General features: G+C 42.5%; 1 protein-coding gene across 2 annotated transcripts in view; it reads left to right on the top strand.

Moving 5' to 3' along the window:
• PTCHD4 (patched domain containing 4) overlaps positions 1 to 26,365 on the top strand; it is a 333,586-nt gene that overhangs the window by 63,283 nt on the left and 243,938 nt on the right. For both annotated transcript variants that reach the window (XM_069236782.1, XM_069236783.1), the window contains exon 2: positions 13,643 to 14,123. In XM_069236782.1, coding sequence (XP_069092883.1) covers positions 13,643 to 14,123 — 481 coding nt within the window. The remainder of the gene's footprint in view (positions 1 to 13,642; positions 14,124 to 26,365) is intronic.

The following is a 26,365-nucleotide window of genomic DNA, read 5'->3' on the forward strand; positions in this document are numbered from 1 at the left end:
TAAGTAGGGTAAAAGCCACTGGGTGACGGGGTCACAGGCCTGCAAGCCAGAAGGCTAAGCTAACTCCTGTTTCCCATTAAAACAAGATAGGATTCACTACAGAAGGGAACATCTAACAGGAGAGTAAGCGGTAGGGATGAACCCAACACTGAGACATTACAGACCTCCTGTGTATTTAGAGGATTATGTCTATGATTGATACTCCTCCTCAGATTTTACTTTTGCATTTGCTCAATCTAGTGTTGCATTTTCTGTTATTTTGCTATATTTTTTATTTGAATTCCACTTTTAAGGTCTTTATTCATGCTTTGTAAAGAAATAAGGGAGATATGTTATGCCTTTAAGGCAATAAGTTGATTTTCCTCACTTTGAAGTGTTCTGTTATTTATCCCTGGTGTGAAGATACCATACCAAGTCAGTTGTTTCCTGGATGGCTAAAGGGAATCACGCTGAAGTAGACTGCTATCAATAAATTTACATTCAACTCTAAGATGGAGTCTGCAATGTTATTCACTACATATATCTGGGTCTTTAAAGTTTAGCAGACAGGAGCACCGTCGTATATCAGTGGCTCCCCTGTCCCGCCAAACTTGTGGGTCCCCGCTCTATTAACTGTTAGGGAATAGTAGTGTTTACACCACAGGTGTGTAACAATAGTGTAAGTTGCATTTGCATAATTAGACAAATCAGAAAAATTACACGCAATTGTGGAAATACAAAACCAGTATTTCACGCTATGCTATGGTGCCAATTGCATCCTTGCACTTATTGAACTTGAAGCATTTCAAGCAATAAACAATCTGCATAAACCTCAAATGCCATAAAGAGCAGCCTTTCACATTGGTTGTTTATGCTGTTCATGTGCCCTCACACCAACATTTTGCCTTGAATGATGGATAATTGCACTACCTGGCCTAAAAGTGTAATTTTAGGGAATTTCACATAACATCCTGCGTATTGGGCCATTTATTATTTATAAAGTTGTTGCTGTATGTTGTGTGAAAGGGAGAGAGAGCAGAACAGCACTGTACCCACTAAGATATGGCACTGCTTCTCTTCCCAGGCGCTAAAGCACACTGCCTTGCCTTGTGCCACATACACACCTCTGCAGTATAGTGCGAAGGTGAGTGTGAATGAGAATAGCAGAGTCTTTTTGTGGAACATTAGCCTTCCAGAATAAAACACTATAAAACACTTCCACTTTGTTTGTGTGCTATAGCGTGAAGCACAGACACAGTATATTGGGTGATAATAAAATTCTCATACTTTACACATGCCTCAAGGAGCCCTCAAGGAAGCATATTTTTTATTTTTCTTCCAAAAAATGTGAATTAGCATGGAAGCGCCCAAGTACACCCATGGGAAACCCCCTTAATGCAAAGTAATGAATAGCAGTGCATAGAGTTAATGTGCATTACTTTTAGGCATCTTCCAGGACACAAAATCCAAAATTAACACTTTGCACATCTTTATGTCAGTTTGTGGTGACTTTACACTGTCTCAAAATCTTGATAAACTTGACCCTTTGTGTGCAAGCATAGGCTGCCCAGTATTAACCTCAAACTCGCAGGCAGTTGGTGACAATTACATTGGGAAACAATTGTTCTGTGTCATTTCTGTGTCATGCTTCCCCTCACCTCTTCTGATTTACCCTCACCCATCTCTCTTAGCCACTCTCTCTCCCTTTCTCTACAGCTTTATTTTCCTACATTTTCTCTCTCTCTCAATCTCAGAACTCTTTTGTCTATCTCACCTCTCTCTTAATGTACCGATTACACCTCACTCAGCTTTCTCTTTCTCTACTGCTTTTTCATGATTCTAACACTCTTAATCCCTCCTCTATTCCTCAACTCTCATACCTCAACCCTCCCTTTGTTCGTCACTGCTATTTTTCCATATGAGCTTCCTATATCTGTCCTCCATCTACCTCACTTCTCATACACCCATAGTGGTATATTTGCCTCACCTCTTTATCTCTCTCTACATGTATCTACTACCACACCTCTCTATAGCTCTCTCTCAGCCCTTCCTCTACCGCAGTGCTCCCTCTCGCCCACTTCATTCCTCTCTGTACCTTACATCTGTTACAAATAATCTTCCTCTACACAATAACTCTCTCTGTCCACAAAACCTCTTAATTTACATCACCATTAGTTCACTACCTCATCTCTGCACCTTCTCTCATTCTACCGCTATTCCTATTCATCACCTCCTTAAATGTCTTATTCATTTTTTGCTATCTCTATCAACCCTCCTCCCTCTTTTTCTCTCTCACTCTCTTTCTCTTGCTGTCTCTTTCACACACACAGAGAAACACGTCTCTCTCTCTAGACTTCCTGCTACATTTTAACTCACCCCTTCCACCTAAATAGGGAAATGGCCTACTATGCAGACGTAACCACGCAGGCCATAACCATGCAAGCATTTCCACGCTTGCCTGAACCACGCATGTGCCTGAACCAGTCAAATGGCTGGTTAAGGCACCATGCATATGCGTGGTGTACGTACACAGTGGGAACAGCTGGGAGAGGAATGTGGAGGCTGGGTAAGTGGGACTGGGGTTGGTGGAGGGGTTTTAGGACAACCCGAGATAGGTTTTAGGGTTGAGGGCGAGGGAATCAGGTACTTTTTAGGACAGGGCAGGATAGGTTTTAGGGTTCAGGGTGGTGGAGTCAGGGTAGTTTTTAGAGCAGGGTAGGGTTTAGGGTTCAGGGCAGGTCAGGGGGTCTGGGTAGTTTTTAGGACAGGGTGGGGTAGGTCTTAGTGTTTGGGGCAGGGGTGGGGGGCGGGGTAGTTTTTAGGACAGGGCGGGGTAGGTTTCAGGGTTCAGGGAGTGGGCGGGGGGTTGGGGTAGTTTTTAGGACAGGGTGGGGTAGGTTTTAGGGTTCAGGGTAGGGGGTCGGGGTAGTTTTTAGCTCAGGGTGAGGTAGGTTTTAAGGTTCAGGGAAAGGGTGTGGGGGTCCAGGTAGTTTTTAGGACAAGGCAGGGTAGGTTTTAGGGTTCAGGGTAGTTTTTAGGACAGGGCAGGGTAGGTTTTAGGGTTGAGGGTGGGGAGTCAAGGTAGTTTTTAGGACAGGGCGGGATGGGTTTTAGGGTACATGCCAGGGCTGGTGGGGACGGGTAGTTTTTAGGACATGGTGGGGTCGATTTTAGGGTTCAGGGTGGGGGGGTCATGGTAGTTTTTAGGACGGGGGGATAGTTTTTAGGGCCGGGTGGGTGGGTGTTCGGGGTAGTCTTCAGCACAGGGCAGGGTAATTTTTAGGGTTTTGGGTGGGGGTGAGGAGTCGGGGTAATTTTTAGGACTGGACTGGGTAGGTTTTAGGATTTAGGGCAGGGGTTGGGGTCACTTTTAGGGCAGGGCGGGGTAGGTTTTAGTGTTCAGTGCGGGGGTGGGAGTTTGGGATAATTTTCAGAACTGGGTGGGGTAGGTTTTAGGGTTCTGGGCGAAGGGTTCAGTGTAGTTTTTAGGCCAGAATGGGTAGGTTTTAGGATTCAGGGTGGGGCCAAGGGGTTTGGGTAGTTGTTACGACAGGGCAGGGTAGATTATAGGGTTTTAGGGCGGGGTTGGGTAGATTTAAGAGCAGGGCAGGTTTACTTTGTTGCTATGGGCTGGATAATGTAGGCCTCAGGGCAGATGGTGGAAGGGGCAGTTTTAAGGGCTGGGGCGGGGTGGATTGCAGAGTATGGTATCAGGTGTAAGGGCAGCTATTTTATTTTTATTGAGGAGACACCAAAGGGTATATTGTTGCACTCCTCTTCTCTCCATGGATTATCTCGGTTATAAAGGCTTCTCATGAATACATCAAACTATCTAGTACAAATCAAAGACTGTGAAGTTGAATTTAAACGAGTCGGGTACCAAAACAACCATGCTCAGCCACAGATCAAGGTTAAAGCCCCATTGGAAAGAGACGAGTAACAATATAATCTGTTATTGGGGTCAAAACATCAAGAGAACTCATAAATGTGGACTGTTTTTTAATTTTTAATGTGGATAGGGATATCTGATGTACAGACATCCCATACAATATCACACCATCTCTTTCAGCCTCATGTATATGTATGTATATATACCACCAGTGCACTTTTTTCACCTCATCACCTTGCACTGCGCTGTGACTGTATAGGAGAATATTTGATATTATTATATTTTGGTTTTGAAATTGTTTTTTGGAATACAAAACTTAAACTGCATTTAATGTCTGAAGAATTTCCTTGTTAAAGGGGTTCTAAAATAAAATAGTGGCTGTGGAAGTCAAAGGCTACACTTCTCCTTTGGGACCATTTGAGTCTGATACTGTTTATACCTGGGTACCTGGGTTATGGGTTATTACCCTGAATTCTATATTATCAGGCATAAGGGGGCAGGGTGGGGGACAATTTAATACATGTTCCTTTACCAAACATGATTTTACAATGACATTTGCTGTAAAGGCATGCTTGGTAAAGACGTGGTTGCTGTTGTGACTGCGTTCTTAAGGCAGGCATGGTGCAGGAATGCATAAATCCATCATACAACCACCAAAATATCTTTCTATACCGTCGTGTTTATTGAGGTCTCTATCTCACTGTAAGAAATTGGATTACTGATTGAGGGGGTGAAACTCTACTCAAACAGGAACCACAATCCTTGTCAGGCAAGCAATCCCTAAATTAACCTGTGCTCAGTCCTCAGGCAGCTTGTCACAGAGCAGTCAGGCTTAACTCAGAGGCGATGTGTTAAGTATTTGTGCAACACATCACACAGTAATAAAGTGACAACACACCACAAATGGAATCCTACATCAATTAGAAAAATTGAGTACATTTTAATAAATGAAACAAGACCAAAACAAAAAAAATCCAGGGAGATACACTTTTTAGGATTTAAGTGAAAACAGCACCGAAACACACAAAGCACCAACTGTGTGTATCTGGTAGTGCCGAATCTTGACAAAGTCAAAAGTTCAGGCGAACCGCGATGGACCACGGGCTGGCTACAAGGACCAAGTTCGGCCAGCTGAACAAGAGTACCTTGAAACCTGGTTGCCTAGTGTTCCAAGTTCCTCCAGTTGAGGATGCATCATGCAGCTGAGGCGATGCATTGGTTCCAGGCAGCTGGAAGGCTGTGATGTGGGGTCCTGCATTAGCATCAAAGAGACAGTCCACATGGGAAGCTTGCGATGAAGAGTCCTGAGTCCAGGATGCGTAGCACACCAGCTGGTTGCAAAGAAACTGCAATGCAAAGTATTGTGTTGTCATTGAGGCTGTCTGCCATGAGAGATTTGTGATGTGAGGGCCTGCGTAGATAATGCATCATGCAGTGGTGGTTCTGATGTGGGATACAATGCTGATGCGGAATCCTTGCAGCAGAGGCAACTCCAATTCTGCTCAGCAATTCTGCTCAGGGTTGCACCGTGCAGTAGAGGTGATGCATTGGTTCTCCTGGATGCACAGAGCATCTTCAGGCCCACTTCCAAGGGTCAAGGACTGAGGTGGCATCACCTGACAGGGTAGGACTCACAGTTAGAGTCCAGGTGCTGGTTGCAAGAGACTAGCCCTTGGAGTCACTCTGGTGGTCCTGGATTAAGGTTACAGACCCAGTCCTTCTAAACAAGGCAAAAGGGCAGCAGGTCAGCACAGCAGGCAGAATTCCTTCAGGGTCTTCCACAAGTCTAGAAGTGTACTGAAGAGTTGGTGTCTGAGGTCCAATATTTACATCTGGAGCCTCATTTGCAGTGAGAAAGGGTTCTAGAGGTTTCCTGCGTCACCTCCCCTGGCTCCATGTTACTTAAAGGGGGTATGCAATCCTTGGTGTGAAGACAGGCATGGCCTATTCAAGTTTAAGTAAGCCTGTGCTCAGCTCTGTCTTCCCATCCTACCAGTGATGGCCCATCCAGGCCCACCTAAGCTTCCTTTTGTATGTGGCTGTCTAGGAGGAATACACAAAGCCCAACTGCCAACTACAGCCAGCCATGTGACCAAGAGACAGGCTACAGGCACTAAATGGCTAAGGCAGGAAAATGCCAGATTTCTGAAAGCACCATTTTCAAAATTGTAATTTAAAATTGTAATTCACTACATAAGAGGAGTTTTCATTATAATTCTGAAGACACCAAACATGAACATTGTTCTGCTCCTATTTGGAAATTACAGCTTATTAAATGTACTAAAGTCTCTCCAATGTCATCCTATGTGAGAGGTAAGCCTTGCAATAGTGAAAAATAAATTTTAGAATTAACTTAAAGATACTTCATGTCCTACTTTTTAAATACATTGCACCATGCCCTGTGGGCCGTTTAGGGCCTACCATAGGGGTGAGGTGACTTATATGTATTAAAAAGGAAGGTTTAGGCCTGGGCTTATTTTGTCAGGTCAAAATGGCAGTTTACAACTGCACACATAGGCTGCAATGGCAGGCTGGAGACGTGTTTAAAAGAGCTGCATAAGTGAGAGGCATAATCTGTGCTGCAGGCCCACTAGTAGAATTGAATTCACAGGCATAGGGCATATATAATGCTGGGGAATTACAAATAAACTAGTCAAACCAATATTGCAATGTTTTAAGGAGTGAGCACACACATTTTAGCACGGTTTATCAATGGTAATGTGTACAGAATCCTAATGCCAACAAAAATGAGATCAGTAAAATATGGCGAAGGCAAAATGTTTGGGAGAAAATCAATCTAAGGCTTACAGGTCTAACACTCACTGTCTCTTCTTTCTCACAACTCTACCTCTGTATTAACCTCACTTCTCTTTCATATATCTCTCCACTTCCTATTTTTGCTCCATACTTAATTTCACCTTCCACCATTTACCCTCTCCTAACTTTCTATGTCATCTCTGCCTCTTTAGCCTTCTCCCTCTACTACTTCTCTTGTTATGCTCTCCTCTTTCCGTCTCTGTTCTTCTCCAGTACATTGTCCTGTTCAATTTATCTTTCTCTGCAGGGTCACATGTAAATGTCTAGCCAGAGATGTGCACACATATAAAGAGGCAAAGAGGGATAAGGCAAGTGAGATTTCAAACAATGGAATGGTGAATATTCTCATGGCAGCACTTTGATTTTTACTGTATGCTGCACTGTATGTAGCAAGAACACCAGTGATGAAGGGGAACATATTTATGCATACAAATATCTAGCAACTAAAACTAGAATTTGTAGTGATATGTGTATATGTCTGCTAGACCTAATGTCCTTGGTACGATATTCCTCCAGAATTTTTGCCTCCCCCCCTATTTGTTTGCTAAACTAGTTGTTTTGGAATTGGGACTCTGCACTGCTAACCAATGGTAAAGTGCTTGTTCTTTCTCCTTTAAACATCCTAAAAGTGGCTTAGCCCTAATTGAGACATTTAATCTACTTATAAGTCCCTAGTAAATGGTACTACACATGCCCAAAGCCTCCAAATATAATGCAACTAGTGGTCTGCAACACTCATTGTACCACCCACTAAAGCAGCACTGTAAAACATATCTCAGGCCTGCCACTGCAGCCTGTAGTGAAGTTTCCAAATTGCCATTTTGACCAGGCAAAACAAACCTTTTGCCAGGCCTTTTGAATACTTAGAAATCACTGCTGTAGTATGCTGTAAAGGCTCAACGGGCAGGGTGCATGGTATTTAAAAAAGGTGGATACCTGTGTTTTGGTTTTACATTTTCTGATAGTGAAAAACTCCTAAAGTTGTTTTTCAATGGATAAGGCTATCTCTCTGGGATACCTTATTACCCCTAAAATGAGCCATCCAATCATTTTAATTGTATTCAAAATCCTCTTTAATGGCAAAGTCAGATTTTAAGTTACTCTTCTGAAAATGACACTTTTAAAAATTAGGCATTTTTCTGCCTATACCAAATGTGCCATTCTGCCAGTGTCAAGGTTCACATTACTGTGAATGGCTCTTCTGTGGTGTGTTGTGTATTTATTCTAGATAAAAGGAAAAAGGGTCTTGGGTGTGGGGTACGGTGATCCTCTCCTGTGCAGGTGGTCTGGGGAGTTGACCTCAGCCCCACCTGGGCCCACCATATTCCTGAACAATAAGGGCTGTCTGCCCGGCCACTGACAAATGCAGCTCACTCCTAGGACTGTGTGCCCTTTTGTTAACCTACATCGTTTGGAGTCAAATCCAAATGTTTGACAAAGAGGGTGTCTCCCACCCACAGGCTGGTCCTGAGTATAAGAAAAGCACCTTCAGAACACTCCTCTACATGTGGAAGATTCAGACGAGGAACTGCTCTGCTGTATGAAGAAAGAAGATTGGGCCTTCTTGCCTTGAAACCGGGTTCCGCAGAAGTGCATCCACAGGACCTTCTATTTAACTTACAGGGACCTAACAAGCTTCCAGAGGCCTCCCTGCAACTGCCCAGCTGAACAGCACCAAGTGGACCTGCCTCAGCCCCGTTGCTGGCCTCTGTTGGAGGGAATCCTGCTCCCTAAGACGTGCCCCTCACGTCGTAGACCCTTTGCTCGAATCAGAGTGTACTCTTCCTGACTCCAGGTGAAAATACAGACGTTTTTGGCTCTTAGTGACTGTAAATGGACTCCTCACAGCAACAACATTCATCAGTGATGACCACTAACACATCTCCAGCGATATGTGCTCTTTGCATCTGCCAGCAGCGGCAGTACCACCGACTGCCAACACAAAGCTTCAGCAATGACCTACTCTTCGCACCAGAACAGTGACCATCCACAATGCTTGACCTGGTCCTCGGGCCAACAATGATCTCTATGTGGCACAGACAACACAAAACTCCACTTGCAGCTTGTCACTTGGACGTGAGAAGGTAAACTCTTCAGTAGACTGAACCTGATCCCTGTATTGGACCCAGGCTCCATCACTGTCAGCCTGAAGTTGTGCCTTTTCCCCAGTCTAGTTCAACCAGATGATCATGAGTTGTAGGTTATGCTTTTAGGCATTTCTTCAATCTAAAACTTTTAAAACTCATAACCCTGGTTCTACTTATTAGATTTTTGTCATTTTGGTGTCATTCTATTTATTAAATTTTTCTATATTTGTCAAAGTTGTTTTGGGATATTTATTGTGTTGTGTTTTCACTTTAATATGGTGTCAATGCTGCATAAATATGCTACACATTGCCTCTAAGTTAGGTCTAGCTGCTTTTGTGCCAAGCTACCAGGAAGTTAAGCACATGTTTATTTACTGACTTTTGTCATTCACCCCGCAAGGGTTGTGTTTAGTACTTGAGTAAGGCTCTCACCTCTCTCACCTAATAACCCAATATCTTACAGTCTCACTTTAAAATTATGCACTAGTCCACCAAACATCCACTGAGTCACCCTTAGCATGTGTTTTCAAGGTTGGAGTAACGAACTGCTTAGGCACTGAGCTTCACATCAAACGGTGCAAGTCAAAATATTTAGAATACTTAGAAAAAAGAAATGGCTTTATCAAGGCTTTTTCTAGTTGTCTTTTGGTACTATTTAGCTGGTGAACACATGGCAGCTTGAGTTTGTGGCTGCATCAGAGTCTTTTCAGAAGGTTTGACATATAACTCAGTACTGTTTAGCATCACAAGGGCTTGAATGAGCAGAATAGAAGTAATACATTAAATGTTGTTACAAAAAGTGGGCCCTGAAACTATCCTGATATATAGAATAATTCATTTTTTGAATTTTTAAGTGGGCTTTATTTCCAAATGTAGCAGGGCTAAAGTGCACATTCTGAAATTTATGAATAGGTGCACAATACCTGGCTCTCAGGCTCCACTGTTTATTGAGCAGAAAGTGAATACATTAACTGTGTTTGTCTTCTTTCATATAAAATAAGAATTAATTCCCTTAGGACTATACATATCTTCCCTATGAAAACACATTTCACCCCATTCTATCTATACCCTTTGGGTGCATTATTGGACAATGAGCTAAAATGTGAAGGGATTTTATGGATTGTTTATGACCAAGTCTTATTACACTATGCTAAACAGTATTTCTCTTGAGTTTGCCATTTTTTGTTTATCTATAACTACACAGAAGAAATGCAAATCTTAGATCCTCACGTGAGTTGTTCCTACGCTACTATATATGTTATCCTGTGCTTTAATTCAAATGCAAAAAGTGGGGGGTCTCTAAGATGGTCGTGAAAAAAGAAGTGTTACAGGAATCTTTCACAAGGTGTGGCACTTATGTAGTTATGGGCATGGCTTAAGGCATGAACTAAAATCCTCTGCTTGACACACCGTGCAACCTGACTAGTATTTGGTACCAATATCTGTGTTTTTGTTAGTACAGCCAAATATAAATACATCACATACCAATTAACACATACACCTATAAACAGTCAGGTTTAATGGCTCCACATTGGGTGGCACCAATTTTTATGCAGTGTCAGGTACATGAGAAAAAATTGCTTTTCTTCATTTCACATCACTTTTCATCCATATCTCACACTCGGGGCCAACTTTAGCGCTGGTGGCCCTTGTGTTTTGGCATCCCCCATGACCACCTTCTCCAAGCATTCCATCACTACCACCCTCCAACAATGCCCCTCATCTCTCCATAGCCTCTCTCACATACATTTGATTTGTTTTAAAGCGCTAGTTGGGGTTGGTTTTTACTACTAATAAAGTATGTCTGCCCAAACAAACCCTCTCAGCTGTAGGAATAGATAATGAAATACTGGGGGAAAAGAAAATGTCCTAACCTACATTATGCAGTTTGCATGCAGCTCTTTGGTGACAGCTCATAAGTCACTGTGCTTTATTGATATTGTAACTTATGAACTCCAAGTAACAATTGAATCCCTGTGACAAAAGCAGTAACCCACTGATCTATCCATATAAAATACAGCTCTGTGATGTGTGTAGTACATGTTCTATCTCTGCTACTTTATGATGAGTCAAACTGCCACTTGACAAAACTTCAATCTCTCTCCAGCAGGAACATTAATCACCAGAGTTATATTGCCATTTTTATTGTTGCCTTAAATTTGCTGGACACCTAGGAAACTGTGCAGCAGGTGCTTGTAAACCCATAAGTTATTTCTAAATGCAGGGCCCCACCAAAGTCAGCGCCTGGCGTCTCTGCGCCGCTCATGCTGCCTTCATGCCGGCCCTACTCACACTCCACCTCCCTCCTCTGCCTTGCTGCACTTTCATTCTCTCATTCTGCATATACTTCTTTTGCTTTCCTCTGCTTCATCGTCCCCTCACACAAACACATACACATGTACATTATTGTTTCTTGTCACTTGACTCAGTTTAAATTCGGCAGAAGTTTACCTTCTTTTTTACACCTGACCAAAGAATCACAATTACAATGGGCACATATATAACCTTTGCTCTCAGCACTCTGCGGAGAGCCAATGGATTGGATAAACATTTAGGGCCTGCTTTAGATCCTGGCGGGGTGAATACTCCGTCACAAATGTGACGGATATCCTGCGTGCTGTATTACGATCTACACAGGATATAATGGGATGGTAATACGGCGGATGGGATAACCGCCATGTTTGTGATGGAGTATTCACCTCCACCAAGATCTAAATCAGGCCCTATACCAGGACAATTTATAATTTGCACTTTCAGAAACTCACACTGCTTTCAAAGCTCTCAGTTCTGGCCAGTCATGAACACTCATTCACTTCTTGAACTCACCCAGACTCACAGATGTGACCCAGTGTGCAGTGTGCATTATAAAAAACTCATGTTGCAGGAAGAACAAAACTATAGAAACACAACTTACCAAAGAAAATACTCATAGGAAATAGGGGCTTATATGCCATTCAACATGATGTAAAACATGAAATGTAGCAGGGAGTGCATCACCGAAATGGATCATCTTAAGGGTTCTTGCACACATTGTTGAGAAAGAAATCAGTGCTTTTGATCGTAAAGTTACAGATATGAATACAAGCACTCGTAAAGATATTAACTGCTGCCGGTGGTGGGCACTGGCAGGATCCGCCCCAATTAAATTCCTTTTTTCATCATGCATATATGTTAATGCTTGCTAGCATGCAAAACAGTGAACATGAATTGCCTCAGGAATCTTTAAGTGCATCGGAGGAAATTATTTTTTGACATTTTTTTCAATTGAACAGTCAAGTGATTTTGTTGTGATGCTGTGTCAGAATGCAGGGCTTGCAGCTGAGGGGATAAGGTCCTCTGAAATTATGTGGATCTGGGTTGGAAGACCAATGGACAGTGAAGATGAGCACAGATTGTGCATCTGGATCTCTGAGATAGCTTCGGTCTAAGCTTGCGACAGATGTTAGTGACATTAAAGTTTAATTCAAAATTGGATTAAAGATTGCATACGGATCGATTCTACAGAAAATACCCTTGTGTGGAAGGTGATATCATGTGACCTGTACATACCTGTGATTACATCTGAGGAAGTGCTCTCACATGATATTTACAGTCTGATAACATCATGGTATCTGATATCCCATGACCTTTGATCATGATGGTACCACAGGAAGTGTCATTATTGAAGTAAAAAAAACTAAAATAAGTGCAAGATGATTAATAAATAAAACAATAATTAAAAAACAGTCAATGCAAGACTATAGAACTCTACCTTTGCTATTATAATGTTTGGACAAATTGTTGAGCCCAAATATCATGTCAAGGATGTAGAAGACAAAAATATTGTGAAAGTACGTTTCTATAGATATACCAAGTTTTACTATACTTACATTCACATCTATGTACCTTGAAGATATGTATATATCTTCAAGGCACATAGACGTGGAGTTAAGAATAGCAAATCGATATTTACCTTTTTGTATTTGCTTTCTTGATATTTTGATCCTTGATGTTTTGACTAGATATTCAATTTCTGTCCACACAATGTATCTGCCATCAATAGTCTGTCAGTGATCAATTATTGCCCAGTAACTTGGTACTGCTATATGCCAGGGGGTCTGCAATCACATACATCAGTAATGTGATCAGAAACTCAGGTTTGATCTCAAATGCTTAATTGTACCCCCAAATGTGAGCATGCAGTACACAGCTTCAACTGTTCACACACAATTCCAAATACCCTGACACAACTGTCCTAGGCCCAGAAACAGACTCAAATACACAAGTACACTAGCAATTGACCAGATAAAGCTTCAATTGTGGCACAACCACAGTTTCCGACCTATGGCTCTCCTTACGGAAGTGTGAATGCTGACAAGAAAGTAAGCTCCATAGTCCATAGTCAGATAAGAAAGAAAGCATTATTATCCATATTCCAACATGAAAGAAAAACCCATTTACTGTATTCTGACGATAAAGAAAGCGCCAGTGTCCATATTGTGACAAGAAAGAAAGCACCATAGTCCTCATTCTGACAGAAAGAGAGCACTATAGTCCACATTCCTTGCTTGAAATTGCCATTATGCTGTAACAATGTAACCTTTGATGCCTAGCATGGTGGGAAGAATAGGGTGAAGATACCGTAAAGCACAAGCCACAGGCAATGGAAGGCAGTAGCGAAGACATAGTGCTACTTGTTAATAAAGCCTCCAGTTGTGAACCATATACGCATTGTTCAGATCTGACAAACTGAATCATAAATTTTGAAACAATGTTGTATCCAAAAGTAGTAAAATAGGACAACTAGGAAATCAAGGCACTGCTACAAATTTAAAATATTAAGGTACTTTTTTTTAACTCCGAATAACTTATGATTTCTCTCTTTTTTAAGGATGGTCGGCAGAGTTTTATTGGTCATCAACTAGGAGGAGTTTCAGAAGTACCCAACAGCAAGGACCAGCGTGTGAAATCAGCCAGGGCCGTTCAACTCACTTACTACCTCCAAACCTATGGCTCTGCCACTCAGGACACAATTAGCGAGATATGGGAGAATGGTTTCTGCAACCTTATGCAAAAGCTACAGAAGAACCACACTGACATCCAGTTGTTCTCACTTACATCCTTCAGCCTGATGAGGGACTTTCAGAAGACCATTAGCCTGGCACACACCAAGATCCTGGTGAGTTTGATGCTGGTGCTGATGAGTGCTACCCTGTCCAGCTCGATGAAAGACTGTCTCCGAAGCAAGCCCTTCCTAGGACTTCTGGGAGTTCTTACAATCTGCATCTCCACTGTCACCGCAGCAGGGATCTTCTTCGTCACGGATGGGAAATACAACTCCACCCTGCTGGGAATCCCTTTCTTTGCCATGGGTAATTTTTTATCTCCCTAATAGAAGTCTGCACTTAATGACATGTTTTTATAAATTATGATCGAGGTTGTGTAAAGGATTGTACTCTTAAGGAAATGTGGGGATTTCCTTCAGGTGAAATTGATTGGCTTGAACACAGAGATCTGGATCCAACCTGTGGATGTTTGCAGAATTTAATACAGTTTTCAATACACAGACATATTGATCCATGCTCCAAAATGTAATAATGACAACAGTAAAAGTTAATACCAATGATTAGGGAGAAGCGTATAAATGAGGGATAAAGAGAAGATGGGAAGAGAGTATTATTGGGGTGGAGGAAGAATGGAAAGGAGGGTGTTGGATGACAGGATGGGAAAGAAGACAAGGGGAAAAGAAGGAAGACGGGAAGTCATAAAAGAGGAAGAACGCATGGACTGCTAGAGGGAAGTAAATGGTGGAGTAAAAGGAGGGAAAGATGAAAGCATTGAGATGATGGAGGGTAGGAAAAAAGGAGAGAGAATGAAAGATGAAGGTAAGGGAGTTGATGAGTAAGGGAGGAGAAAAGTTAGGAAAGATACAAGTTGAGAGAAAAAAGAAGTGAAGGAAGGGAGTGAGATAATACCTGAAGGAATGAGTGATGATAAAGTGCAGGACAAAGATGATAAGGTGGTAAAGTAAGGAGCGAGCTACGTGGGAGACTGGATGGAGGTCAGAGAGGGTGTGAGTCAGAGGGAGCGAGATAGTGTATGGTAGAGGAAAGGAGCGGGGTATAAAATGTAGACTGCACTAATGTTATGCAAAATGTACTTTTAGAAACTGATTATACTACATAACATATCATTGGTTATAATTCTGGACCATTTATAAAGTGTGTACCCGCCTTAATGAACGATGCTCAGGCACAGCATTACCTACCATTAACTACACCAGTAAATTGTAAGCAAGCTGCTTATCTACATAAACTCTTTAGACATGAATGACACAAATATTTTGTTTTAACTGCGCTTTCTAATATCAAGTTGATCCACGAAGAACAGAAGAAGCCAGCAGCCCTACAGCTGCAAGCACTTTAAGTCACCAGGGCCACCGTTAAAAGACTAGGGAGGGACACATGCCAATTGGACTAGAGCTAATGATGTCTTTACCTTGTTCGTTTTAATTGAATTGTGCCACATAACTCTGCAGAGGGGAACAATTTCATAATATTGTTAAATTAGTAGCACAAAATCTATCTTCCTGGCCAATTTTCATAGTAAAAATACTAATTAATCAGAGGAAAATGCCAGTGTTCATTGATCATTGTCCTTTAATCAGTGACCAACTATTGCAAGTCATTTTTTCATCTCATAGTTGTTTGGTGCTTTCACCAGATGTTAAAAATATAGAGGCATATTTATAAAAAAGTGATGCATTCCTGTCTTTGTCTCTGCGCTGGTACTGGCATCGTTTTGGCTGCCTAGCACGAACACAGACACCCTTGCACAATAGTGCAAGGGTGCATGCATTGTAAGGAGGATTGTTCTCATGCTGGAACCTTCCTCCGCAAAATAATCCCCTAAGGTATTTTCCTTTTTCTATCATAGAAAGGAGAAAAAACAAGGAGAAATAAACTGGGAAAGCATAGCATTTTTGTGCATTCCCAGGTCTACCACTTCTGTTAAATCTGGGAATGCCTCCCTGGGGCAGAGAAACGCAATGCAGCAATTTGCACCAGATTTAAGAAGCCACTCAGGACCACGCAAGTGGCCTTACGTGGCTACATAAATCACATTTTGGGCTTGTGTCACGTATGCATCACGTTGCATGGTGCAAGAGCAACGCAACCCAAGTTATAAATATGCCCCTCAATGTGTAAAGCAAAGTAATAAACCCCAGGGGCCCAATGTGCAAAGCCTTTTTTCCTCAGCAGATGACACTTGCTCCTAGGAATTTAAGAGTAAGGCAATAGTAAGTCCAGCCTACTAACAGAAGAATATTTTTGGCTGAGTTTGCTATGGTTCTCGAACTATACAGAAATATTGGAAACAGGAAATGTATGCATCTTTCAAACATCCATGTGTGTTTACTTTGGTTACAGTTATTACGAGCTAATCTAGACGAAAGTTAAATTATGAAAAAGTCTTCTCCAAAGGAAGAGTAACCTAAGGTTACCTGTAAAAAGAGAAAAAAGCATAAGTATATAGGAGCCCAAACAATAATATTGTAGAACATTTTAATTAATCAGTGTCCATAACACAGTGTGGATTTGTTATTGTTATTGTTACCCCCATTGCATTATACTACAAGGTAACAGGGAGTCTCCTGTTTAGCCATGTGTTTCCACCTGGGATGTGCAGCTCTGTACCACTGCTACCATTGTAATAGTATATCTGTAAAAAGAGGCCAGAAAAGGAGGATCAGTATTCAAGTTACTGATTAGGAGTAGCTTTGCAATGTGGTTTACCTGCAGGATATCAAACCATTTTGACAGTGTTTTACTCATGAGTTTAACCTCAGATGTGCCAATGAGAAAATAAAAAGTGTGATTAAATGAATCTATAGCCTGAAGAATCTTTAATCTGTCTGTCCAACAGGTCGTGCCACAACTTTCACAAACTTTCACAAACAATCATCACTCCATCTTCAATAGCTCAATCCATTATAAAACACTTCTAATTGGAAAATTTACTTTTGTCAGCATAATACTACCAACATGGCATGTTAGGCTACTCTTCATCACTGTTTTACTGGTACCTGCTTGCTTTCCAAGCTGTTCCATAGCACTTCCTTAAGTAGTGTTCACTTTGAATAAACATTAGCTAAGTGACTAAATGGTTATTGCAATTATTCCAAACTACACAAGTTCACTTCCATTGAAGTCTCCATACAATTACAAGTATAGTTTAGTTGTTGGCTTTGCACTAACTATGAAGTGTATACAAGTTGTTAGCAAGCAGCATATATGAAAACTCTTATCAACTGTGGGGGTGCAGTCTTTGGAATTATTTTTTTATTAAAGTTTGAGTTTATTGGGAATAACAATTTAAAAAACAAACATGAATTAATATAAGTCATATGAATGAGCTAAAACAAAGCAATATGCTAAGATACATAATTGAGATAATATTACTATAATTATATATAAGCATAGAGGAATATAGAAACCATGCTGTCAAAACTGTATAAATACCTAGGGATTATAGGGGGGAATGCAAATAGAAGGGAGTCATATTTTATAAATGTCGGGAAAATTATAACGTCAGGAAAGTGTGCATGTTATAAAAATAAAGAAAATGCAAAAAACATCATATAAAAAGCATATGAATGGTAAACAATCTCTGATAATAAAATAAAAGCAGTAGGGTGACTTCATGGTGGTTTTGTTACTTCATCTGATCTTTAATCATTTTATTAACAGGGGTCGTAGAGTGAGATAAGTATGTTGTTAGTGGAGGCCATAAAAGATGTTTGCTTATATCTAAAGATATAAGAGAGACAAAATCGGTGTCTGTAAAAGTTGTATTCTGATCTTGTTTCCAGTTTGATGTGATTAAGTGAAAGGCAACAGCCAAAAGTAAATCTATCAACTTATGATTTTGAGTTGTATGAGACTAATTAGGTGCTAAACTACCCAAAACGATATTATATATGGAAAAGGGGATAGTAGCTTTGAAAATCCTATTAATTGGCCACCAGATCTTTTTCCAAAATGAGTTAATAGGAGGGCATTCAAATATTATATGTTTTAAATTCATAAGTGGATAAGCACAAGACCAGCAAGAAGAGTCTGCATTAGGAGAAAATTATTTTAGTGTCACTGGGGTGAATAAAAGTCAACAATAAAGTAGAGAGTTTGGATAGTATTTGCAGCTCATCTTATTTTATGACGTTTAGGCCATATTGTGTCTCAGAAATCAGTATGTCAACATTCTACTAAATCTTTTTCCCAAGCTAATTCGGTTTTCGACTTATCTCTGCTCGGGTCTGTTTGTAGAAATGTATAAATAGTAGATGATGATGGTTTACTGTGTATTAATGTAATCTCTGCTTGGGCTGTTTGTAGAAATTTATAAATAGTAGATGCTGATGGTTTACTGTGTATTAATGGAAAAAGTATAGTGGATATAGCGGGGAGGAGAGATGCAGATGGCAATGTAGAAATATATTGATTAATAGAGGCGCATACGAGGTGATATTGTGTTTGGCATGTAAATGGTAAAGAGAATTGTGTTTGGAGGTAAGTAAAGGATATAAATTGGCCATTTGTGAAAAGGTGCGATATCCAGCACAAACCTTCAGCTTGCCAAGTTTTCCAGTTTAAAGAACGATTCTGGATTCTCAAAGGCTTATTATACCAAATAGGTTGTTGCTGATAAGTATTAATCGAGGGGGATGTGAATAAAAGAAGGGGTCTCAGTATTTTGCTGGAATGGGATTTGATTGGAGAACGTAATTGAGAGATAGAAGTTGTGAAAGCAAGGATTCCCGTAAATTCAAAAGCAATGATAAGGGGTTTTCCCAACTTTAGCCATAAATGAGGATGTATGTGTAGATCTGAAGAAAGCCATCTGGCTGATTGCTTTAAAGAGAAAGCGTAGTGGTATTTTTTTAAATCAGGGAATTTGAGGCCTCTGTTTGATTTATCTTTTTTTAGGAAGGACAAGGCTATATGAGGAGACTTGCCTTTCTAGAGAAAATTGGATAAAATAGAATCTACTTTCTTAAAATAATAATTAGGACATTCTTTGGAATTTTAATCCCTATATAAACTGCGGTCTGCACAGGAATCGGAAAGGACTCAGGTTGGAGATTAGTGTGTTAGTGCTACACGAAAGATCAGTGGTTCTGCAACAATTCTCAAAGCGGGGGTGCCACCATCAATGTTACATCACTGAAGTCACAGGGATTGTGAAAAATTTAAGGATCACAGAAAGAGCAAGTGTCACAAATGAGCCATGTCCATTCAGCAGGATAGTGGCAAGGGTATGGTGTGTACCTGGTGGTGCATTTTATAGCTTAGCATCCGAAACATATTATTAAAGCATGATGTGTTAGTGCTCTATCACCTACAGACAGCCCAATCTCCATTGAAATGACTACTCACTCATTTTGCAGTTTACTGATAAAAGTCTGTAGTGCACAAATGACAATGTGTGGAAATTGAGTTTCAGCCAATAATTTTTATTTGCGCATCACTAAGTAAAGTGTTTCTTTTTTTATCCTAATAAAAATGTTTGTTCCCTTCACACTTCAGAATTTAAAAAAGTGCTTTCCTTTGTGCTCTTTTTTGCTGGCTTATTTTGGAATATTTGTACAGTCTATTTAGAGGTATTTACATTTTATTGTGTTAGAAACAATTACATCCTTCAGCCTTTCCATTCATTCTTCTTGTACTCCGGCAAGATTGTCACATATTTCAATTTACAAAATGCTGTCAGTTTGTAGTTGGAGAATCAAAAGTAACCCTCAATCTCCATGTTAAAGAATTCAGCAGTAATTTGTCATAGCCTGACATTTGACCTCTGTCCTTGAATGCAAAGTAAATGTAATGAGGCAAAATGTACAGACATCTTTACGGCTCACTCGCCTGCTGAACTACTGCATGGTTACTTGTTAGGGGTGCTGCAGCACCCTCGGCATCCCTACTTCATTCAGCACCTATACCATAGATGCAAACACATTCACTGATTGCAGAAGAATAAATCAGCATCCATGCAGGAGTTGAAATTAAGAAATCACTATTCCGATCTAACATATAAAATGGCAGGAATACCTGTGACAGAAAATATAATAGAGTTGTTGCCTGATGAATAATGACAGGTACTTCTAGCAAAGAGCCGAAAAGGAAAATTAGGTCCATCAATGAGGAGGTGGAGGTGCTGGCACAAAAGGTGTTAAAGGGGGATCCAGACATATTGGACACTTTGTAAACATAAAAAAACAAATGATACCAGGGTGTAGGAGGCTGGCCTGGCTTGTAGTGGATACCAGAGGTACTTACACCTTGTGCCAGCTCCAGTTATCCCTTATTAGTGTAGAAGAGGTGTTTCTAGCAGCTTAGGCTGATAGAAGGTAGCTATGGCAAAGCAGCTTAGGTTGAACTAGGAGACATGTAAAGCTCCTACTATACCACTGGTGTCATATGCACAATATCATAAGAAAACACAATACACAGAAGTACTAAAAATAAAGGTACTTTATTTTTATGACAATATGCCAAAAGTATCTCAGTATGAGGATAAGATATATACACAAGATATATGTACACAAACCAAAATTATGCAGGTAATAGCAAGAAAATTAATGCAAGCAGTGTAGAATTACAATAGATTGCAATAGGAGCACATAGGTATAGGGGCAACACAAACCATATACTCCAAAAGTAGAATGCGAACCACGAATGGACCCCAAACCTATGTGAGCTTGTAGAGGGTCGCTAGGACTGTAAGAAAACAGTGAGGGTTAGAAAAATAGCCCACCCCAAGACCCTGAAAGATAGGTGTAAAGTGCACCTACTACCCCCAGAGAGCACAGAAGTCGTGATAGGGGGATTCTGCAGGAAGAACAAACACCAGTAATGCAACAACAGTGGATTTCCAGACCCGAGTACCTGTAAGACAAGGGGACCAAGTCCAATAGTTGCGACAGTGTCGCGAGTGGGCAGGAGCCCAGGAAATGCCAGCTGAGGGTGCAAGGAAGCTGCCACCTGTTGGAAGAAGCTTGGAGTTCTGCAAGAAAGAAGAGAGCTAGGGACTTCTCCTTTGGAAGACGGATGTCCCACGTCGCGATGAAGCTTGCAGAGGTGTTCCCACGCAGAAAGACCGCGAACAAACCTTGTAGCTGCAAGGGTCGCGGTAGAGGTTTTTGGGTGCTGCTGTGGCCTAGGAGGGACCAGGATGTCGCCACTTGGAGGAGGAGACAGAGGGGGTGCCCAGCAAGCCAGGGAGCCCTCACAGAAGCAGGCAGCACCCGCAGAAGCACCTGAACAGGCACGTGGAAGAAGAGTGAACCAGAGTCTACACAAAGTCACAAAAGGGAGTCCCACAATGCCGGAGGACAACTCAGAAGGTTGTGCACTGCAGGTTAGAGTGTCTGGGACCCAGGCTTGGCTGTGCACAAAGGAAATCCTGGAAGAGTGCACAGGAGCTGGAGCAGCTGCAAATCATGCGGTACCCAGCAATGCAGTCTAGCGTGGGGAGGCAAGGACTTACCTCCACCAAACTTGGACTGAAGAGTCACTGGACTGTGGGAGTCACTTGGACAGAGTTGCTGAGTTCCAGGGACCACGCTTGTCGTGCTGAGAGGGGACCCAGAGGACCAGTGATGCAGTCTTTTGGTGCCTGCGGTTGCAGGGGGAAGATTCCGTCGACCCACGGGAGATTTCTTCAGAGCTCCTGGTGCAGAGAGGAGGCAGGCTACCCCCAGAGCATGCACCACCTGGAAACAGTCGAGAAAGCCAGCAAGATGAAGCGATATAAGGTTGCTAGTAGTAGTCCCGCTACTTTGTTGCGGTTTTGCAGGCGTCCTGAGCAGTCAGCGGTCGATCCTTTGGCAGAAGGTGAAGAGGGAGATGCAGAGGAACTCTGATGAGCTGTTGCATTCGTTATCTGGTGAGATCCCCAAAGCAGAGACCCTAAATAGCCAGAAAAGGAGTTTTGGCTACCTAGGAAGGAGGATTGGCTACCAAGAGATGTAAGAGCCTATCAGAAGGAGCCCCTGACGTCACCTGCTGGCACTGGCCACTCAGAGCAGTCCAGTGTGCCACAGACACCTCTGTTTCCAAGATGGCAGAGGTCTGGGACACACTGGAGGAGCTCTGGGCACCTCCCCTGGGAGGTGCAGGTCAGGGGAGTGGTCACTTCCCTTTCCTTTGTCCAGTTTCACACCAGAGCAGGGCTGGGGGATCCCTGAACCGGTGTAGACTGGCTTATGCAGAGATGGGCACCATTCAATGTCCATCTGTGCCCATCAAAGCATTTCTAGAGGCTGGGGGAGGCTACTCCTCCCGAGCCCATCACACCTATTTCCAAAGGGAGAGGGTGGTACACCCTCTCTCAGAGGAAATACTTTGTTCTGCCTTCCTGGGCCAGGGCTGCCTGGACCCCAGGGGGGCAGAAACCTGTCCGAGGGGTTGGCAGCAGCAGCAGCTGCAGTGCAGACCCTGAAAAGGCAGTTTGGCAGTACCCCTGGTTCTGTGCTAGAGACCCAGGGGATCATGGAATTGTCCCCCCAATGCCAGAATGGCATTGGGGGACAATTCCATGGTCTTGGTCTGTTACATGGCCATGTTCGGAGTTACCATTGTGACGCTATACATAGGTAGTGACATATGTATAGTGCACGCGTGTGCTAGTGCCAGGGTGCCCACACACTAAGTAACTTTGCACCCAACCTTCACCAGGTGAAGGTTAGACATATAGGTGATTTATAAGTTACTTAAGTGCAGTGGTAAATGGCTGTGAAATAACGTGGACGTTATTTCACGCAGGCTGCACTGGCAGGCCTGTGTAAGAATTGTCAGAGCTCCCTATGGGTGGCAAAAGAAATGCTGCAGCCCATAGGGATCTCCTGGAACCCCAATACCCTGGGTACCTCAGTACCATATACTAGGGAATTATGTGGGTGTACCAGTATGCCAATGTGAATTGGTAAATTTAGTCCTAGCCTGTGAGTGACAAATTTTAAAGTAAAGAGAGAACATAACCACTGAGGTTCTGGTTAGCAGAGCCTCAGTGAGACAGTTAGGCATCACACAAGAAACACATATAGGCCACAAACTTATGAGCACTGGGGTCCTGGCTAGCAGGGTCCTAGTGACACATAACAAACATACTGACAACATAGGGTTTTCACTATGAGCACTGGGCCCTGGCTAGCAGGATCCCAGTGAGACAGTGAAAACACCCTGACATATACTCACAAACAGGCCAAAAGTGGGGGTAACAAGGCTAGAAAGAGGCTACTTTCTCACAAGGGGATGCTCATATTATTCTACGGGGCCCTTCTCCTCTGCTTTCTTCAACTTATATGGGCCAAAGAAAGAGTTTCAATGTCCATCATATGTTCCAGGGACAGGCAATTTACTACTGTTTAGCAGTGGTAAAACACACAGAATACAAAAACTGGCATTCTTTCAATAGCTGATTATGTAGGAACAACATAATTTGGTGGCCATTCTTAGAGGGTAACTTTTTTAACCATGTGTGCTGGCTCAATAGATGAATGCATTTTCTCCAGGGATCCTTGTTTGACCTTCTAGTTACAAGCTTAAACCCCTTGGGGTCCACTCCACTCTTTTTTCCAAGATTAATAAAATGAATGTAATTGAGTTTGATAACAGTAAACATTGGTTATCAGTCAATAGCACCAAGAGATCCCTCAGAAGTCAAAGTTCACTCTACAAATGCCTGTTATGTTTTACATATACAAATATACACACTTAAAAAAACAAAGGTTACAACGATGTTATAGTTAGGTTCTGAATTTACTTGCACAAAAATTCAGCTGTTATAGTTAGAGTTATTTCAAGTCACTATAGCTCCAGGCCTAAGGTAACTTTAACTCGTGCCCCTGCCATGCATAGTTTTTTCTTCAATCATTTGACATCTAATGTTTCATTCTTATTTATATTGACACTACAAAAGTAGTCATGAGTGCTGTAATATCTGGGGTAATTAGCAGTGCATGGTGAGGGCACGTTATAGTTACCGTAGGCCACGAGTTGTTTGAAACAACTCTAACTGTTGAATTTCTCGGGTTTTGTGTGAGTACATTCAGAACCTAGCTATAACGTCTTTTTAAGGGAATTTATATGTTTTTTTTTAACAAAAAGTAATTTTCATTACTATACGTTAATCCAACCACTGCAATGCATGGCCTTGGGCCATGCATGGCGGGGGTTGGCTGCAGGCCTGGCCTGTGGCCAGGTCCTGCAGTCACCCCCCTTTAACCACCCAACTGTTTACGGCAGGAGTTGTCTGCAGGGCCTAGCCTATGGCCAGTCCCTGCCGCCAACCCCCCAAACCACTCAATCGCACTCTGTGCACGGCCTTTGGCTAAGCACAGCGGAAGCTGGCCGCAGGGCGTGTCTCTTTGGGTGTGAGAATAGGTATGAGAAGGTGTCTCTGGTGTGAGAGTGGCTGTGAGAGTGTCTGAATGTGCTCCATTAGATGAAAGATGCGTTCACCTCCATGAAAGATTTCAGATTGTTTTTCAATATGAAATCACAGCTTAAAAACACTTGTTTTGCCTTCACCAAGCACAAAAGTAGACCATTTGTTCTTTCCAGAAGTGGAGCTTCAACTCGGGCACCTGCTATGTTTATAGTTGTAAGTGTTTAATTTCTGTGAAATGAGCTTCATGCCCAGAACAGAAGCTCACCTCCGAGTTTATCCAACAAGAGTCTGTAGTTTTGCACAAAATGTCTATCCAACTGGAGTAATTTCTACAGGCTATTTAGTTAGTGCTACCTCGTTGGGTAAATCCGCCAGCCGATTTTGGCCCTGGGGGGGCCACGCTACCCCCCCTTCCCTGGGCCAATCTCAACCCCGGGGACCCCATCACCCGGCTTCAATAAATGGAGGAGGGGACTGCATGGCCACGCTCCCCTGGCCAATCTTGTCACCAGGGACCCATCCCCCAGGGCCAGGCCATCTGTCCTGGGTACCCCAGAGGGCACCCAGTGTGCAATTAGACCGCAGAGGAAGCCTGAAGACCCCTGTCGTTCCAGCCGGCTCCCTGCCTCCTGCGGTAGCCGGCATTGCTTTTTGAGACAGAGAGCTGCTAAACAAGCAGCTCCCTATCTGCAAAAGCAATCCTTTCCTGTGTTTCACTGCCCGCATCTCAGTGAGCAGGGAAACAGAGGAAACCTCCACTCCTAGCAAGCAAAAGCTGTTTGACATCTCGGCTCTTGCTTGCTGGGACCAGAGTGTTTGCTCTGATTTGGCGGAAGCTGACAATGCTCCCGCCAAGTCAGAGCAAACAGCTATGTCTTTAGGGTGAGCACCCCGGCACATAGCTGGAGCCAGCCCAGTGCTTTGGTGGTTGCCAGGGCCCTCCTCCAACATTTGAAATTTGCCCCAGGTAGGTGGTGGTCCCCAGGGGTCCGCAGTGGACCCCCTTCCTTATCTTTTTTCAGACCTGGGGAGGTGGCATCCCCAGACCTACGGGGGCCCCTGTTAATGTGAAATGAATTACCCCAGGGAGGTGCTGGTCTCCGGGGTTGTGGAGGGGACGCTCGTCCCCCTGAAATAATGTAACCTTCTCCCCGGGTAGGTGCCAGATAGATAGATAGATAGATAGATAGATAGATAGATAGATAGATAGATAGATAGATAGATAGATTTATATATGTATGTATACTCACTGGTCATCAGTGATGCCATCAATTATGTTAATTGAGATTTCTTCATTGAAATAATCAATGTAGTCTTTTTTTATTTTTCTTATTGATAATCAAGTACACACCTTAATTCATAATTCTTAAACATATCACATCAGACAGAATGCCGGACAAATACAAACACGAGTGTCGTCTACATATCTCAAGCAAAACCATGATTTCTCTTCATACATCACAATTCCACAAAAATGCTATGCATCCTTGTTAGAAATTGGGTCTTTGTTGACAGTCAGGTTACCCCCTGTTCAAGCAAGGACCCTCACTCTAGTCAGGGTAAAAGAGAATCACCCTCAGCTAACCCCTGCTTATCCCCTTGGTAGCTTGGCAGAGCAGTAGGCTTAACCTCAGAGTGCTAGGTGTAAAGTATTTGTACCAACACACACAGTAACTCAATGAAAACACTACAAAATGACACAACACTGGTTTAGAAAAATAGGAAATATTTATCTAAACAAAACAAGACCAAAACGACAAAAATCCGACATACACAAGTCAAGTTATGAATTTTTAAAGATTAAACTCAAAAATAGCGCTTAGAAACAAAAATGCTTCAATGAGATGTTAACACGGCGTTGTGACGGAGTCGTTCCCAACAAGCCGACACCAGCGATGCCGGACACGGAGTCGTGTAGACCCCCAAGTACAGTACCTTTGGTGAAGAGTGAAAACAAGCCGAGGCGCGAAGTCAGGAATCGCGGCGTCTGTGCGAAAAGTTGAATCCGTGCACTTCAAGCGGCGTCGGTCACGACGTGGTGCAGCGACTTCCACGGAGTCGCAGACTTCAGTGGGGCTGCTGCGGCGACGGGCCTGCGAAGAGTGTCGCGTTCCAGCGAAGGTCACGGCGTCAGGTGCAGGCGGCGTTACCGGATTCAGCAGCGGCG

This window comes from Pleurodeles waltl, chromosome 5 (assembly GCF_031143425.1).
Source record: "Pleurodeles waltl isolate 20211129_DDA chromosome 5, aPleWal1.hap1.20221129, whole genome shotgun sequence".
Classification (NCBI taxonomy): domain Eukaryota; kingdom Metazoa; phylum Chordata; class Amphibia; order Caudata; family Salamandridae; genus Pleurodeles; species Pleurodeles waltl.